Source organism: Hemiscyllium ocellatum, chromosome 24 (genome assembly GCF_020745735.1).
Source record: "Hemiscyllium ocellatum isolate sHemOce1 chromosome 24, sHemOce1.pat.X.cur, whole genome shotgun sequence".
Taxonomy (NCBI): Eukaryota; Metazoa; Chordata; class Chondrichthyes; order Orectolobiformes; family Hemiscylliidae; genus Hemiscyllium; species Hemiscyllium ocellatum.
This window is the reverse complement of record NC_083424.1, coordinates 54,504,754-54,524,554: the sequence shown is the minus strand read 5'-3', so window position 1 is coordinate 54,524,554 and position 19,801 is coordinate 54,504,754. Positions and strand designations below refer to the sequence as shown.

The following is a 19,801-nucleotide window of genomic DNA, read 5'->3' as shown; positions in this document are numbered from 1 at the left end:
AGAAAATGGTACATCAACATCATTTAGAAGAGAATGGGATAAGTACATAAATTAGAAAGATTTGGAGGGATATGGGCCAAATGCAGGCAAGTGGGACTAATTTAGTTCAGAAACATGGTCAGTGTGGTCTAGTTGGACCAAAAGCTCTGTTTCCATGCTGTATAACTCTATGACTGTTAAGTATTTTTAACAGTGCATGAAACGCAGCTCTTTAAAAACAGAGCCCGAGAGTGTGGAAAAGCACAGCAGGTCAGACAGCATCCCAGGAGCAGGAGAATCGACATTTTGGGCAAAAACCCTTCATTAGGATTGAGGCTAGTGAGCTGAGGGGGAGGGGAGATAAATTGGAGGGGGCTGGTGGTAAGGGGCCGGTGTAGATGAGAGTAACGGTGATAGGTCAGAGAGGAGGGTGGAGCGGATAGGTGGGATGGAAGTTGAACAGGTCATGAGGGTAGTGCCGAGTTGGGAGGATGGATCTGGGATAAGGTTGGTGGGGGGTGGGTGGGGTTGGGTGGTGGGGAGTGGGGGGGTGGAGGGGGGGGTGGGGTAGGGTGGGTGGTGGGGGTGTGGAGGGGGTGGGAATGAAGAAACTAGTGAAATCCACATTAATGCCATGTGGTTGAAGGGTCCCAAGGCAGAAGACACTCACCATCCTGACTTGGAAATACATCTCAGTTCCTTCACTGTCATTGGGTCAAAATCCTAAAATTCCCTCCCTCAGGGCATTGCGGGTCATTCCACAGCATGCGGACTGAAACAGTTGAAGAAGAAAGCTCACCCCCACCTTCTCAAAGGCTTTGGGGGCAGGTAATAAATGCTGGCCAGCCAGCGGTGCCCACTGCCCACAAGTGACTTAAAAAATCTGGGTGACAAGCCTTTTATAACTCTCTTGTACCACCTAGTTATAACAAAAGTAAAGAAAAAAAATCAAAAACTTTGTGTTCAATGTCCATTGCCTGTGAAAACATTTGGAGAATTGATAATTTAAAAATGGCAGTCAGATTGTTGACCTTCACACCAATCCACTCTATATAATTTTCAGAGTTTAGAAATAATTTGCTTTCCTTATGTCATCTCACAGTATACTTTTCTCAGCACGAGTGGGTTGGGGCAGTGCAGCCGATTTGGAAATGTAAAACCCTGCGGCAATACTCTACCCTTCAGCATACAGGAAACCTCACAGCTAACTCTCAGCTTCACTGCCATCAAAGTCATCACCAGGATCATTTGCCTACACCTGCCAAACTTTATTCACCTGACCCCTGTGGAACTCCATTGGTCACCGCTGCCATCCTGAAATCCTTTATCCCCACTCTCTGCCTTCTGCCAGTCAGCCCGTCCTCTATCCATACCAGCACCTTGTCTCTACCATCATGGGTCTTATTGTATTTAGCAGCCTCCTGTGCAGCATCTTGTCAAAGGCCTTCTGGAAATCTACTGGCTCTCCTTTGTTTAACTTGCTCATTACCTCCTTAAAGAATTCTAATTGATTTATAAGGCATGGCCTCCTCCTGATGAAACTGCACTGACTCAGCCCGATTTTTCCATGCACTTCCAGAAGATTCAAGAATCTCATCCCTAACAATGAAATCTAATGTCTTACCAGTGACCGAGGTCAGGCTAACCAGCCTACAGTTTCCAGTCTCCCACCTCCTTCCCTGCTTAAACAGGGGTGTTACATTATCCATTTTCCAGTCCTCTGGGACCCTTCCTGACTCCAGTGATTCCTTAAAGACCACTACCAATGCCCCCAATCTTCTCGGTTATCTCCTTCAGAACCCTAGGGTGTAGTTCATCCAGTCTTGGTGATCTATCCATCTTATAGACCCTTCCATTTTCCCACCACCTTCTCCTCAGTGATGGTCACTACATTAACCTTTGCCATTGACTCTCCTGAACTTCTGGGTATTATCCACTGTGAAGAATGATGCAAAGTACCTAGTCAGTTCCTCTGCTATTTCAATTCCTATTATGACTTCTCCAGCCTCATTTTCCAGCGGCCTAATGCCCACTCTTGCCTCCTTTTATATATCTACTTCTAGCAAAATGGTAGCAGAGCAGGATGCTCCATGTGGAGCTCCTCTGCTCCGCCTGTTCTTTACGGGTTTTTTTTCTCCCTTTTAGTCCCAGAGCAGCAAGCGGGTCCAGGAGCAGCACGATGGGAAGTGAGTCCTAACGCAGCACAGTTTACCTTGGTGCAGCTAAGTGCCAGTGTGGAATGGACTACAGGCATGGAACAGAGCGAGACAGCTGTTGGACTGGGGCCTGGTGCGGGCAGCCAGACCACATGCTGAGTTGCTGCTGTTTGAAATGTCAATTCTTCAACGATGTTAGTAATGCTACTAACTTTCCCTTTTATTTCTCTTCTGTATCTAAGACTTATACCTAGGTATTTGTACCTAAGATGGCACCATTAAAGGCAGCCATTATAAAAAATTCTCACTCTACTTCTGTACTAGAATAACATGACAATAAAGGATAAAAGATATTTTATTAAAAAAAACTCTTGCAATCTTCTTTTATATTATTAGTTAGCTTGCCCTCATTTCATCTTCTCCCCCATTTCTTTTTTTAGTTATCCTCTTCTGTTTTTTTAAAAGCTTCCAAATCCACTGGCTTCTCATTTATCTTCACCACATCACATGCTTTTTCTTTTGCTTTAATGTCCCTGACTTCCCTTGTTAGCCATAGTTGTCTAGTCCTCCCCTTAGTATTTCTTCTTCATTGGGATGAATTTCTGCTTTGTCTCCTGAATTACCCCCAGAAACTTCTGCCATTGCTGCTCCATCATCTCCCCTTCCATTCGACTCTGGCCAGCTCCTCCCTCATGTGGTTTGTGGGACTGTCTACTCTCAAAGGGACGTTAATCAGAGAAGGCTGGGCCACTGAATATATTCAAAGGCTGTGCTGAACTCATTTTTATTTGATAAGGGAGTCAAGGGTTATGGGGTGGCAGAGAGAAAAGTGGAGATAAAGCCACAATCACATTACTATAATCTTAGTGAACAATGGGAAGGTTTGAGGGGCTGACATATTCTTCACTATGTTTTGGAACCCCCAACTCAATCTCTTCCCCTCTTTTCTAGCCTCCCATCTTCCATAAATTTTACTTTAGTTATAGAAGAGATGACCATTCAGTTCCTTGAACCAATTACATCAATTCGCATTGATCCTGAATATAGAAGTATTACTGCAGTCAGGAAAGTGGAAAGATAAGAGATATGCATGAACCAAGTTTCATTTTGACCATTACTTTGAGAGACTTCATAATAAAATCCCATGTGCATTGGAGTTACCTTAAGAACCTGTTGAAACACTTGCAGAGCATTTTCATAGCGCTCGATCAATGGCGTCAAGAATTTCTGTCTCACCATATGCTTCTTCATCTCTTTGCTCCCAGCATCTCTCAGCATTTGAAGAAACTGCTGTTCCTGTAATTACAAAGTCTCAATGTTTAAACCTGACAAGCAAACAAAACACAAGGTCTGCATGTAGGAACAGCAAGGTTAAATCAGCACAGCCACTCTCCCCCCACCCCTTTAAAACAGTGAACAAAAACAGGTCTTTTAATTTGCTCATTGGAATTGAGTGTCACTTGCAAAACCCCAAACTGTCCCACAGAAGATGATAATGGGCTGCTGTCTTGAACTCCTGCAGGGAGTACCGTTAGGAAGGAAGCTTCAGCTTTTTGACCCAGCAACACTGCAGGAATGGTGAATCAAAGGTTGAGTCACTCACCACAGAAGTCCCAGCCTCTGACCTGCTTCTGCAGCCACAGTACTTACGTGTCTAGTCCACTTCAGTTTCCAGTCAATTCTATTGCCCAACAATATGGAATATTCAGTGATTGGAAAGCAGTTGATTATCAAGAGGAGATGGTTAGACTGTCTTGCTGGAGATGGTCATTAGTTGAAACTTTTATTGCATGAAGCCACTTAAGCAGAGTCTGATTATTGTCTGAGTCTCACTGTGTATAAGTACCAGCTGCTTCATTATCTGAGGAGTTGCATAAAGTATAGAACAGTGTGCAATCATTAGCAAACATCTCCACTCCTGACCTCAAAAAGGAGGTCATTGATGAAGCAACTGGAAAAGGTTGGTCCTAAGGGACTACACTAAGAAGAAGGGCTCTTGTAGCATGTCGATAGTGTTTCTATCTCAGAGCTAGGAGGCCCGGGTTCAAGTCCCAGAGGCGTGTAATAACACCTCTGAACATGATGAATAAAAATATCAACCTGCGGAGGAAATCCTGCAACACCCTCTTGGGGTAACTGGTTAGATCTTGAATAATAACTGTCTTCCTTTGTGCCAGACATGACTCTAACCAGCAGAGTTTTCCCTCTAATTCACAATGACTCAGTTGTATTTGGGTTTCCTGTTACTATACTTGGTCAAATATTCCAGTTCTACTCCAGCCGTACCCACAACTCTGTCTGATCCGTCATTACATTAATGAGTAAATAGGGCAAAAAGAATGATTACTGAGACATGGTTAGAAGGAGACCAGGTCTGGGAACTGAATATCCAGGGGTACTCAGCATTTCACCAAGATAGATTGGAAAGAAAAAGATGTGGTCTGGCCTTGCTGGTGAAGGAAGGGATCAGTGCTGTAATGAGAAATTACATAAGCACAAGAAATCAAGATGTGGAATCAGTCTGGGTAAAACAGGAAATAGCAAAGGGAAGAAGTACTTGGTCGGAGTAATCCATAGGTTGCCAAATTGTGGTTCTGCAGTGGGCACAGTATAAATCAGGAAATATTAGAGGCTTGTAAGAAAGATACAGCAATAATCATGGGTGATTTTAACATGCATATAGATTGGAAGAATCAAATTGGCAAGGATTGCCTGGAGGCAGAGTTCACTGAATGTATTATTCAGATTTGGTATTGGGTAATGAGGAGAGATTAATTGATGACATCATACTTAAGGATCCTCTGGGAGCAGCGACCATAGTATGACAGAATTCAAAATTCATTATGGGGTGAGAAAGTGGAGTCCCACAGTAGTGTTCTGGAATTAAACAAAGGAAATTATTTAGGCATGAGGACAGATTTAGCGCGAGTAGATAAGACAGGAGCAGAAATTAGGCCAATGAGTCTGCTCCGCCATCCAATCATGACTGAGAAGTTTCTCAACCCCATTCTTCCGCTTTCTCCTCTTGATACTCAAGAACCTATCTATCTCAGTCTTCAATAGACTCAGTGGCAGAGCCTTCTGTGGCAATGAACACCTTAGATTCAACACTCTTTGGCTCAAGAAGATTCTCATTATCTCTGTTCTAAAAGGTCTTCCCCTTTACTCTATGGCTGTGCCCTCGGGTCCTAGTATCTCCTACCAATGAAAGCATCTACTCTGTCCAGGCCATTCAGTATTCTGCAAGTTTCAATTAGACTCCCCCTCATCCTTCTAAACTCTGAGTATAAACCCAGAGTCCTCAAATGTTCCTCATATGTTAAGCATTTAATTCCTGGAACTATTCTCATGAACCTCCTCTGAACATGCCCTGGGGTGAGTACATCTTTCCTGAGATTTGGGGCCTAAAACTGCACATAATACTCCAAATGTGGTCTGACCAGAGCCTTATAGAGCCTCAGAAGTACATCCCTGCTTTTATATTCAAGTCCTCTCAAAATAATGCCATCATTGCATTTACCTTCCTGACTATTGACTCAACCTGCAAGTCTTGAACATAGAACATTACAGCGCAGTACAGGCCCTTTGGCCTTGATGCCGACCTGTGGAACCAATCTGAAGTCCATCTAACCTACACTACTCCATTTTCATCCATATGTTTATCCAATGACCATTTAAATGCCCTTAAAGTTGGCTAGTCTACTACTGTTGAAGACAGAGAATTGCACGCCCTTACTAACCTCCGAGTAAAGAAACTACGTCTGACAGAGTCATAGAGATGTACAGCATGGAAACAGACCCTTCCGTCCAACTCGTCCATGCCGACCAGATATCCTAATCCAATCAAGTCCCACCTGCCAGCACCTGGCCCATATCCCTCCAAACCCTTCCATTCATATACTCATCCAAATGCCTCTTAAATGTTGCAATTGTACCAGCCTCCACCACTTCCTCTGGAAGCTCATTCCATACACGTACCACCCTCTGTGTGATCTGTCCTATATCTGCCACCTCTAAATTTAAAGCTATGTCTCCTCGTGCTAGCTATCACCATCTGAGGAAAATGGCTCTCATTGTCCACCTTATCTAATCCTCTGATCATCTTGTATGTCTCTATTAAGTCACCTCTCAATCATCATCTCTCTAATGAAAACAGCCTCAAGTCCTTAGCCTTTCCTCATAAAGCCTTCCCTCCATTCCAGGCAACATCCTGGTAAATCTTCTCTACACCCTTTCCAATGCCTCTACATCCTTTCTATGACGCAACAACCAAAACTGTACGCAATACTCCAAGTGCAGCTGTACCAGAGTTTTGTACAGCTGCAACATGACCTCATGGCTCTGAAACTCAACCCCTCTACTAATAGTAGCTAACACACCATACGCCTTATTAAAAATCCTATCAACCAGCGTGGCAATTCTCAGGACACCGAGATCTCTCTGCTCATCCACACCAGCAAGAATCTTACCATAAGTCCAATACTCTGTACTCCTATTACTCCTTCCAAAGTGAATTACCTCACACTTTTCCACATTAAACTCCATTTGCCATCTCTCAGCCCAGCTCTGCAACTTATCTATGTCCCTCTGTAACTTGCAATATCCTTCGGCACTGTCCACAACTGTGACCTTAGTGTCATCCGCAAATGTACTAATTCATCCTTCTACGCCCTCAAGTCATTTATAGGAACGATAAACAGCAGTGGCCCCAAAACAGATCCGTGCGGTACACCACTCGTGACTGAATTCCAGGATGAACATTTTTCATCAGCCACCACCCTCCGTCTTCTTACATCTAGGCAGTTTCTGATCTAAACCGCTAAATCACCTTCAATCCCATGCCTCCATATTTTGTGCAATGGCCTACCATGGGAAACCTTATCAAACGCTTTACTAAAATCCATATACACCACATCAATCGCTTTACACTCATCTACCTATTTGGTCACCTTCTCAAAGAACTCAATAAGGTTTGTGAGGCATAACCTACCCTTCACAAAACTGTGTTGACTATCCTTAATCAAATTATTCCTTTCTAGATGATTATAAATCCTATCTTTTATAATATTTTCCAACACTTTACTCAAAACCGAAGCAAAGCTCATTAATCTATAATTACCAGAGTTGTCTGTACACCCCTTCTTGAACAAGGGAACAACACTTGCTATCGTCCAGTCTCTGGCATTATTCCTGTAGACAATGACGACCAAGATTAAAGCCAAAGGCTCTGCAATCTCCTCCCTAGCTTCCCGGAGAATCCTAGGATAAATCCCATCTGCCCCAGGGGACTTGTCTATTTTCACACTTTCCAGAATTGCTAACACCACCTCCTCATGAAACTCAATCCCATCTAATCTAGTAGTCTGAATCTCAATATTCTCCTGGACATTTTATTTTTCCTATGTGAATTCTGACAAAAAAAAATCATTTAGTGCCTCTCCTATCTTCTTGGACTCCATGCACAACTTCCTACTACTGTCCTTGACTCGCCCTAACCTTACTCTATATAGCTTACCTATAGAAAGCTTTAGGGTTTTCCTTGATCCTACCAGCCAAAGATTTCTCATGTCTCCTCCTGGCTCTTCTTAACTCTCTCTTTAGGTCCTTCTTGGCTAACTTGTAACTCTCAAGTACCCTAATTGAGCCATCATGTCTCATCTTTACAAAAGCTTTCTTCTTCCTCTTGACAGGAGATTCAACATCTTTAGTAAACCATGGTTACTCGCTCAACTACTTCATCCCTGCCTAACAGGTATATACTTATCAAGGACATGCAGTAGCTGTTCCCTGAACAAGCTCCACAATTCAATTGTGTCTATCCCCTGCAGTTCCCTTCCCCATCCTATGCATCCTAAATCTTGCCTAATTGCACCATAATTGCCTTCCCCCGCAGTATAACTCTTACCCTGCAGGAACTACCTACCCCTTTCCATCGCGAAAATAAATGTAACCGAATTGTGGTCACTATCACCAAAATACTCACCTACCTCTAAATCTAACACCTGGCCTGGTTCATTACCAGTACCAAATCCAATGTGGCCTCGCCTCTTGTTGGCCTATATACATACTGTGTCAGGAAAGCCTCCTGCACACAATGAACAAAAACTGACCCTCTGAAGTACTCGAACTATAGTGTTTCCAGTCAATATTTGGAAAGTTAAAGCCCTATAACTACCCAGTTACTGCTATCCAGAATCATCTTTGCAATCCTTTCCTCTACATCTCTGGAACTTTTCGGAAGTCTACAGAAACCTCCCAACAGGGTGACCTCTCCTTTCCTGTTTCTAACCTCAGTCCATATTACCTCTGTAGACAAATCCTCATGAAACATCTTTTCTGCTACAGTAATAGTGTCCTTGACTAACAATGCTACACCTCCGCCTTTTTTACTACCTTTCCTGTTTTTACTGCAACATCTAAACCCTGCAACCACCAGTCCTGTCCCTGCTCTATCCATCTCTCCGAAATGGCCACAACATCAAAGTCACAGGTACCGACCCATGCTGCAAGTTCACCCGCCTTATTCCAGACACTCCTGGCGTTGAAGTAAACACAATTCAAACCACCTTCCTGCCTGCTATTACACTCTTGTGACCTTGAAACCTTACTTATGATCTTACTACTCTCAACCTACTGTACACTGGAGCTACAATTCAGGTTCCCAACCCCTCTCCTGAAGAGCATTAGTAAATTTCACACCCCAAGATATTGACAGAATTGTGGACTAGAACTCCCAAATTTCTTTACACTTCAGACTTCTGAATTTTCTCCCCATTTAGAAAATAGTCCATGCCTGTATTTTTCCTACAAAAGTGCATGACCTCACACTTTCCCATATTGTACTCCATCTGCCACTTCTTTGCCCACTCTCCCAACCGGTCCAAATCATTTTGCAGCCTCCCTATCTCCTCAATGCTACCTGTCCCTCTAGACGTCTTTGTATTACCTGAAAACTTATCCAGAATGCCCTCAATTCCTTCATGTGGATTGTTAATGTATAAAGTGGAGAGTTGTGGTCCAAACACTGAGCCTTGCGGAACACCATTTGTCACTGACTGCCATCCTGAGGACACTTTAATCCCCACTCTCTGCATTCTGCTAGACAGCCAAGCTTCTATCCATGCTAGTACCTTGCCTCTAACACCATGGGCCCTTTATCTTACTCAGCCTCCTGTGCAGCAGCTTGTCAAAGGCCTTCTTGAAGTCCAGGTGGATAATATCCATTAGCTCTCCTTGGTCTAACCTGCAGCAGATTTGTCAGGCATAACCTTCCCCTTGACGAAGCCATGCTGACTTTGCCCTACTTTACCACACACTTCCAAGTATTCAGAAATCTCATCCTTCGCAATGGATTCCAGGATCTTACCATAACTGAAGTTAGGCTAATCGGTCTGTAATTTTCCATCTTTTGCCTTACTCCCTTTTAAACAGGGGTGTCACATTAGTGATTTTCCAGTCTTACAGGATCCTCCCTGGTTCTAATGATTCCTGAAAGATCACCACTAATGCCTCCACTATCTCTTCAGCTAACTCCCTTACAGCTTTGGGGCGTAGTCCATCTGATCCAGGTGATTTATCCATCTTCAGGCCATTCAGTTTTTCTAGGACCTTCTCCTTAGTGATGTCCACCATACTCAGCTCTACCCCCTCTCTCTTGAATTTTTGGGAAAGTATAGATTGGGCAGGAAGACTAAATGGTAAGATACGAAATGAGCAGTGGCAGGTGTTTAAGGAGCTACTCAATTCCTCACAACTAAAATATATGCTCATGGGAAAGAAAGACAGTAAGGGGGCAAAACACCCATGGCTAAACAAGGAAATCAAGGACAGTATAAAGTCAAAAACTAAAATATACCATATTGCTCAGACGAGTGGCAGGGTGGAAGATTTCCAGACATAAACAAAGGGATACGAAAAGAAATAAAAAGAGCTGAGGTAAATTACAAAAGAAAACTAACACAAAATACCAAAAGGATAGCAAAAGCTTCTTTAGGTAAAGAAAAGGAAAGACAGTCGCTAGGGTGAATGTTGGTCCCTTGGAAGATGAAAGTGGAGAGTTATTAGTGGAGGACACTGAAATGGCAGAGGTACTAAATCAATATTTTGCCTCAGTTTTCACGGTGGAGGACAATAGTAACATTCCTGTTAGAACGGGCAAGTCAGAGGTAGTAGAAAGGATAGAATTTAGAACAATCAATATCGAGAAGGAAAAGGTACTTAGCACTACCGAGATTGGAATCAGACAAGTCCCCTGGGCCTGATGGCATACTTCCTAGAGTATTAAATTAAGTTGCAGCAGAGATAGTAGATCCATTGGTTACAATATTCCAAAATTCTCTGAACACAGGAAAGGTTCCAGTGGATTGGGAAATGGCTAACATAATGCCCTTATTCAAAAAGGGAAGGAAGCAAAATGTGGGTAATTATAGAACATTTGGTTTAACATCTGTTGTTGGGAAAGTGTTATAATCAATTATCAAGAAAGCAATATCAGGACGTTTGGAAAGTCAAATGCTATCCATCAGAGTCAGCAAGGCTTTATGAAGAATAAATCACAGTTGACTAAATTTGCTAAGAGTTCTTGAGAGAAGTAACAAACAAAGTAGATAATGGGAATGCTGTAGATGTAATTTATCTGGACTTCTGAAAGGGGTTTGATAAGGTGCTACACAAAAGGTTAACTCACAAGGTTGGATCATATAGGATTAGGGGTAATTATGAGCCTGGTTATTAGGGTAATTTATTAGAAAGGCTGATGGACAGAAGACAGAGAGTGGAGATAAATGTTTTTTTTCTGGATGGCAAGATGTAACTAGTTAGGTGCCACAAGGTTCGGTCCTTGGTCCCCAGCTTACAATCGACAATAATGACTTGAATACAGGGATAGAAAGCTCTATAGCCATATGACAAAAAATAGACAGCATAATAAATTGCAATGAGAACCTTACAAATGAATATACATTGGTTAGGACCGTAGGCCAAAATATGACAGATGGAATTTAACATGGATAAGTGAGAGATAATGCATTTTGATCAAAAAAATGGGAAAGTGATCTATTGTCTTAGTGGGGAGAGACTTCAGGGTGCTCCAGTGCAAAGGGATCCAGGTGTATTCATTTATGAGTCACAGAAAACTAGCATGCAGGTACAGCAGAAAATAAAGAAATTGAATGGAATGTTGGTTTTTACAGCTAAGGGAATAGAATATGAAGGGAAGGAAGGAAGTATTGTTGCAACTATACAAGGTATTAGTAAGACCGCACCTGGAATATTGTGCACAATTTTGGTCCCTTTATTAGAGGCAAGATGTATTAGCAATGGAGACAGTTCAGAGGATGTTCACTAGATTGATCCCAGAGATGAGGGGCTTATCACATGAAGAGAGATTGAACAATTTAGGCCCATACTCTTTGGAATTTAGAGGAATGAGAGGAGATCAAATCGAGGAATTCAAGATGTGGATAAAATAGATGTGGAGCGGATGCTTCCACTTGTGGGGTATTCTAGGCTGAGAGGTCATAGTCTTAGGATAATGTGTAGCAAATTTAAAACAGACTTGAGGAGAAACTACTTCTTCCAAAAGATTGTGAATCTGTGGAATTCACTACCCCAAAGTACAATGGATGCTGGGGCAGTGAGTAAATTTGAGGAGGAGTTAAACAGATTTTTACTTGATAATGGGTTGAAGGATTATGGAGAGAGGGCAGGAAAATGAGGAGTTTATCAGCCATGATTGAATGGCAGAGCAGATTTGATAAGCCGAATGGCCTAATTCTGCTTCAATATCTTATGAACTGAGTCAAGGCAGAAAATGAGGCTGGTCAGATCAGCCATGATCTAATTGAATGACGGAGCAGACTTGATGGGCCGAATGACCTCTTTCTGGTCCAATGTCATACGGATAATTTCATTAGTGCTGCTTTCTGTTGTTACTGGAATTGGAAAAATTAACATGATTTACTTCCAAATTCCATCTTTCTCTCACCCTCATCTGGTCCATCTCTGACTCTTCCCTTCCTTGACTTCTCTGTATTAATTTCTGGGGATACAGTCTACCGATCTTCATCACAAACATACTGATTCCTATAGTTACCTTGATCAAACTTCTCCACACCCAACTTCCTATGAGGAATCCATTTCATTCTCCCAGTTTCTCAATCTCTGTTGAATCTGGTCCGATGCTGCTACTTTCCACCAGGGTAACCCTGACATGTCCTGCATTTTCCTCAACTGAGAATTCCTCCCTTAACATCTTTGACACAGCTGTTCAACCCATTACCCATCCTTCTATCTTTGCTCCTTCTCCCCACCTTCCCACTCCATCTCCCAGAAGAAAAGCCCTCACTTTCCACTCTCCGCATTCAAAGGACTATCTTCGGCCATTTCCACCATCTCCAACAGGATACTACCACAACATATCTTCCCCTCCCACACATATTCCCCAGGGACGGTTTCCTCCTTAACATCCTGTTCCACTCCATCACTTCCTCAATCCCCTCCAGACATCTTCAAGCAATTACAAAAGGTGTAACATTTTCCCTTTCACTTCCTCCTCCCTCATTGTCCAAGGACACAAACATTCCTTCCAGGTAAAGTTGTGGTTTACTTGTGCTTCTTTCAATCGAATTTACTCGTCACTATGCAGTCCCTTTACATTGGCGAGATCTAATACAGACTGGGTGACTGTCATGTGGAACACATCCACTCTGTCCTTAAGGATGACTCTGACCTTCCCATTGCTTGCCATTTGAATAAAACATCTTGCTCCCATGCTAACATTTCTATCCTGGGTCTGCTACACTGTTCCAATAAAGCTCAACCCTAGCTGGAGGAACAATACCTAATTTCCGCTCAAGCATTTTACAGCCTTGAGAACTCAACATTGAGTTCAACGCCTTCAAACAAAGAACTCTTTCCTCCATTTTAATGATACCTCCATCCTCATCCCACCCAACCTGTCTGCTGTACTCAGAGCAGACCTGACCCATTTTCTCCTTTTTCACACCAATCATTAAGATCCAATTCACATCTCTATCATTCCTATACTACCATTAGCACCCCTTTCCTTTGCTCTGAGCAACTGTTCCACTTGCACTTCCTTCTCCTTTGTCAGCACCATAACACCACCATTTTTCAACATCTTTCAGTTCTGAAAAGGAGCCATATCAAACTTGAAACATAACTCAGTTTCTCTCTCCACAGGTACTGACAGACCTGAGTTTATCCAGCATTTTCTGCTTAAATTTCAGATTTCCAGCATCAGCAATATTTTGCTACGATTAGGTCAAATGCTGCCTTGATGTTAAAGGCAGTCACTCTCACATCATCTGCTGAGTTTAGCTCCTTTGTCCATGCAATGATGTCAGGAGTTCAGCAGCAGTAGCAGATGCCAAACGGAGTATAGGCGAGGATGTTATTGTTGTGCATAGTTTAATAGTCTTGTCAGTGATTCCATCCATCACTTTCTGATAATTGAAGGAATGATAATTGGCTATGTTGGGTTTGCCCTGCCATCTGTGGACAAGACATAACTAGGAATTGTACATATGGTTTTGGGTAAGTTTCAGTGTTTGACTGTACTGGAACAGTTTAGATAGAAATGCAGTGTTTCTGGATTCCAAGTCTTCAGGAAGCTGTCACAGCCTTCGCTGCATGGGAACAGCATGCAGAGTCCTCTCAGAGAGACCAGGAGAAGTGCAATGGAATCATGTGATCAAAAAGTGGGAATCTGAGACACAGGGCTGAAGATTTAACATGATCAATATCACGTAACATGAGTTGGCAAACCAAACATGTGGAAGGACCTGCTTCTAGTTCTTTCATGATGTTACTTCTGACCCGAATTTTTTTTTTCTTGGTCTGGCCTCTGTCTGGCAAACTTTCCCCAATGAGCATATATACTGGAAGCTGGTGTGGGTGACTTCTATCTGTTAACATTCAATGGGACACTGCTCCTCCAAGCCTTCTCCTCACACCAAAACAACCTGCTCAAATTATTCTAAAGATATGCTTGAATAAAGTCTGTGTGCAATCGTACTCCCTTGTCAAATGCTGAATTCAATAACTGATAACTGTAAAAGCCAAGAAAAGATTCAAATTAATCGGGGGTGGCACAGTGGCTCAGTGGTTAGTGCTGCCTCCTCACAGTACCAGGGATCCAGGTTCAATTCCACCCTCGGGTGACTGTCTGTGTGGAGTATGCACATTCTCCCAGTGTCTGCGTGGGTTTCCTCCGGGTGCTCCAGTTTCCTCTCACAATCCAAAGATGTGCAGATTAGGTGAACTGGCCATGCTAAATTGCCCATAGCATTCAGGGATGTGTAGGTTAGGTACAGTAGTCAGAAGTAAATGTAGACTAATAGGATAGGGGAAACGGGTCTGGGTGGGTTACTCTTTGGAGGATTGGTGTGGACGTTGGACCAAATCGCCTGTTTCTACACTGTATGGATTCTATGATCTATGATTAAATCAGAAAAAGGCTTCGTCAAACAGGAAGGTTATAGTGGGCATGGTTCCCAGGAACTCACCTGCATTTTTAGGAGGAGTGTGAATGCGAGCCCAGCTTTCCCAGCTCGAGCAGTTCTACCAACTCTGAAAATCAGGAAGTTAATACAGGAAATTACAACCAAATAGAAACAGAGAGCACAGGTAGAACATGTACTAGCATCTGAACAGAAAGAAACAGGCAAAGAAGTTCCAAAGTCAATTTGCTCAATGTTCTTTATTCAATAATCCCTTTACCTCACAATTAATTCATCCAAAGACATTGGTTTAATTCTACAGTTTTCTCTGAATAGGTGTGGAGGTAGCAACATGAACTTTTAAATTCATGCTGTAGTCTATAGGGTGATAGAGGGTCCATTTTTCTTTCCATCACATGGCTGGCCAGGAATCGCTCTCACTCTAACCATTTTCCGGTTGATGCGAAGATGCATTCATACACGATGCATCAGTTGGAGAACATAGACAGTGGTCTGTCCTTTCGCCTGAGCCAGTTCACACTGTACTGAACCAGTGCTTCTACAGATCAAGATACTGCTACCTTTCACATAACAAAAACTTTGATACTGGTGCACACTTCTGTCATTCCTTAGTGTTATAGAACCGCTGGCAACGGTGTGGACAGGCACTGAGGCAAGGAGCTTGAGCAGTTGTGCTGGCACCTCCAATAACAGGGAGTGATGGTGAGGGAGGGCAGTTGGAGCAATAAGATTGACCTTCTTTGGAGAAAATAAGGTTGCCTTTGGGGGGAAGGTGGCCTGAAGAGAAGTGCAGAACAAGGACTCCTCAACCCACACGCTTCATTCACTGTACATACTTCTTGTTTAACCTTAAATTTTCCTCTATGTTTGTCATCATCTGATGCCAGTCGAATAATGAATTCCTGTCTCTGGATCTTTGGATCTTCCTGGAGTTCAAATCTCACGTTACACCAGTTTTGGAGCATTAATCGAGAACTGGGATACACTTCAGATATGGGGTTTTAGTGCTGCCAGGTGCTATGAATTCATCCCCTTCGAATGACTCCAAATTGAGGGGGACTTAATGGTATCATAGTTATTGTCACTGGGCTAGTATTCAGAGGACAAAGCTCATGCCCATAACAGCTGGTAGAATTTATATCCAATAAATGAAACTAGTTTTGTTTTTCAGATTCAAACTCCCGTGACTGAAACCATGCCTGGTTGCTGCAAGTGTTCTTTAGGGAAGGAGTTCTGCCATCCTAATCTATTTGTGGCCTTTGATCCAATGCAACGTTTTTGATTTTTAGCTGGCCTCGGGAGTGGCTTAGCAAAACAGTCAGTTCAACGGGCAATTAGGCTTTTGTCAGTAACATCAACATTCCAAAAAAGAATAAAGAAATGTGATAGATGTGTCCCTAACCAAGTAACAAATTGTGGTGCTCTCCGCAGGTATCAACTGAAAGGATAGACTGTGTAAATTCAACACTTCAATATGTCCCACCATTACCCTTAGTGACATCCTGAGATAAGGATGGGCTGCTAAAAACTTTCAGAACAGATTCTTTGGAGTACTGTGTATACCAGTGCTGTGGTATTACAGTTTGTTGATTAAAAATCAATGGAGATTATAGAAAGGTACATCATACAAACAGCTGCCATGTGATTCTGAGAGTACTAGGCTAATCTACTGACAAATGATACATCATATCTATCAGCTTGGACTTCATTTACACAGAAATTAAAATGATCAGGTACAAAACAGGTTGAATGGCTTCCTGGATACCAAATGCTGTCATTTGATACATCACTGAAATGTGTAATATCAACATCCTTTCAAAAGGTAAGAACAGAAGGCTGTGCAGTTATAAGCTGAACCAACTGCTTACCTGTGGATGTATGTCCTGATGAACTGTGGGGCATCATAGTTAACCACACACGTGACACCTTTAACATCAATTCCTCTAGCACTTGCATCTGTGCTGATCAGTCTGAGGGAGAAGGTATTGCAAATGAGACGATAATAACAAGTTGGATTCTAGTCCATAATTACATCAGCATGGCACACTATCAAAGACTAGTCTCTTTAATAGTCAGACAACTCTAGTAAGCAAAAAAAAAGTCACAGATATTTACACACCAGCATTAGGGGGAGGAGAGAAACCTAGTGTGAATCTTCTAAACACTTCAGGCCTAACTTTCAGTTTCTCTCCAAAGCCTGTGGATTTCCCAGCTCCATGGCCATCTCTCCAATACCCTCCTGTTTGGAACTCTCCAATCAGGTCCCCATTACAACTACATCTCTGACATCCCTGACTAAAGTTACAAAATATTCTCCATGACTGACCACAGTACATTATTTCTCTTCATCCTTTCTGCAGCTTTTGACAATATCACTCACACCATCCTCCAAAGCCTCTTTTTTCTTGACCAATTCAAATCACACGTAAAGCATTTCCAACATGAACTTCATTTCCCACCTTACATGAGAGTTTGCCAAGGATCTTTTCTCACTCTCCACCCAGTCATCATTCTGACGTGGTGATACCATGGTCTTACACAGAAATAGCATCAATTTCTACATACTAAGGATAGCTCTTTCTCACCATCACAACTCTCGATCTCTCTCTAACTTCTGACCTCTCACACTTAGCCCAATGTCCAGTTTTGGACGAACTCAAACTTCTTCTAAACATTTGAAACACCTAGTGCATTGTCTGTGAACCCCAGATTTGTGAGTAATACTACTCAGACCCCTTGGCATCATGGTAGCCCACAAACCCACCAATACACTAAAACAGCAGCTAATGAACTTGAAAGACCCTATACTGACAATGAGCAAAACTAATGTCATTTACACAATACTATGCAAGGGCAAGGACTGACACAAACACTACATTGGACAAACAGGCAGAAAACTAGCCACAAAAAGACATGACCCTCTCTCACTAGGATCCTCACATACGGATGAGGAAGGACACCACTTCGATGGGACAATACATCCATCCTGGGACAAGCCAAACAAAGACATGCACGAGAATTCCTAGAAGCATGGCTTTCCAACCGGAACTCTATCAACACATCAAGTTAGACCCCATCTACCACACGTTGAGAAAAGGAACAGGAAATTACTTCACCACAGGAAATAACATCACCAACCCAAAGAAAACCAAACATATAAATAGAAAGCAAGAATTTTCAGCATTGCTTCGCCTGAGGTCCACTGAAAATGTTACCTAGTAAGGTATTGAAACCTACATCCAAAACCTCAAATTGAGCTCTCAAAACTTGCTAGGACTATAACCTGGCGTCGTGTGACTTCTGACTTTGTTCACCCCAGTCCAACACTAACACCTCCACGACATTGTAGATGGTGGGCAGGTGTTGGGGAGTCAAGAGTGAGTTACTGGCCATAATATTCCTAGCCTCTAACCTGCTCTTGTAGCCAGTAACAAGTCTAGCTGAGTTGCTGGTCAATAGTAAACTCGAGGATGTTTTTAGTGGGGGAGTTCAGTGATAGTAACTCCATTGGTTATCAAAGGACAGGAGTTAGATTGTCTCTCCTTGGAGACGATAATTGCCTGGCATTTATCTGGTGTGAATGTTATTTATCACTGGTCAGCCCACACCCAAATATCGCTCAGATCTTGTTGCTGAGTCTGGATGGGATGCTCTTCAGAGGGTCAGTGTAGATTTGATGGGCCACATGCCCTCTATACGCATTGCAGGGATTCAATGATTCTATGAATGGTCACATTTCATGTTTTATGGTATGTATTATGGTAACCTTGCCCATCTCTGCTACCATCCCATCAATACCATTGTGAGTATCAGACTAGATAATTCCAAGACTCTTACGGATAGTCTGTCAGGATAGTCTCCTATTCCTGAAAAACTTCAGCTTACCCATCACTCTCCTTCCCACATCCTGACTCCCTTCAAGTCCTATTCACCATTGCTAGAGACTCACTGATTTATATTGCCTTCCAGAATCTTAATGACTAAACTGAACAGTTTTAACCTTGCATTTAAATCCCTTCACAGCCTGACCCCTCCCTTTATTTTTAATCCCACATAACTGAAATTCAGTTTCCATCACCCCTGGGTCTGGAGTTGTATAACTATCACCTCGCCATTGGCAGCCACTCTTTCTGTGATGTAGGACACATGCCGTCGAATTCCTGCCCCAAACTCCTCTACCTCACTCTCCAGTTTTAAGATGCTCAAAAGTTAAAGTTTGAACCCAAAATTCCTGACCCCACTCCTTTGTTAGTTTTCTTGCTGCACGTCTCTCTGAACTCCTTAGAATATTTTTCTAGCTTAAAGGCATTACATATAGGCAATTTGATGTCTCAAATACCTGTAATCCCTTACCATAACAGCAATCAGTACACAGATACATAGATGCCAACTAAACAGTGACAAATCAAAGCTGTGAAACCATGTGATCACAAGTACACACTTACATTTGGAGTTTTCCTTTCTCAAACTCTTTCAGTGTCTTTCGTCTTTCATTGGGGGAAAGCCTGGAAGAAAATTCTGCCACTGCTATACCACCAAAAGCAGAAAGTAAAAGATACAACCTGCAACACACAACAAAACACCTGAGAGACACTGACCAATGTGTCTAAATAGAGACACTGACCACTGATTGTAAACACAGATAGCTAACCTTTGTGCGCAAACATAGGCAACTCAGTGTCACACAGACCAAAGATACGATTAACTTGACCAATAATACAGCGGTTACCTGTGTGATGCATCTCTGGAGTTGGTGAAACACAAGATACGACTGAATTTCATTCTCAGGACAAAGTAGAGGATTATCAGAGGCTTCTTTCTAAGATTGCATGGGACAATGAATTCCTGTAAGAGACAAAGACCTTTTTTTGGTAAAGTTTAAAATTATACATCTTGAAAACTGCAAATAAAAACAGGTTTGAAATATCTGCTGTGGGAATGTCAGCTCATCACTGAGTCTATCACTGAGTGTAGCAGAGGGAACAACATTGGCTTTAGAGCAAAGATTCCCAACATTAGTTAAGCAAGCCAAGAAAAGGCCCATAATGGAAAATCTCAAATTATTACCAGATAACTCACCATCTGGGGATTATAATTCACAGAAACCCAACCTGAGCACTTTCTAAAATGTTGCTGAACCTTATCACTGGGCCATATTTCCTCTCCCATCCATAAGAGGAAATG

The 19,801-nt window shown here is 42.4% G+C and overlaps 1 protein-coding gene across 1 annotated transcript in view; it reads right to left on the bottom strand.

Moving 5' to 3' along the window:
- The window catches only part of ddx51 (DEAD (Asp-Glu-Ala-Asp) box polypeptide 51), a 45,267-nt gene that overhangs the window by 2,695 nt on the left and 22,771 nt on the right, over nucleotides 1–19,801 (bottom strand). The window contains exons 11-15 of the mRNA XM_060844087.1: nucleotides 19,347–19,462; nucleotides 19,063–19,179; nucleotides 16,486–16,587; nucleotides 14,663–14,726; nucleotides 3,297–3,431 (exon numbers count right to left, since the gene is read on the bottom strand). Coding sequence (XP_060700070.1) covers nucleotides 3,297–3,431; nucleotides 14,663–14,726; nucleotides 16,486–16,587; nucleotides 19,063–19,179; nucleotides 19,347–19,462 — 534 coding nt within the window. The remainder of the gene's footprint in view (nucleotides 1–3,296; nucleotides 3,432–14,662; nucleotides 14,727–16,485; nucleotides 16,588–19,062; nucleotides 19,180–19,346; nucleotides 19,463–19,801) is intronic.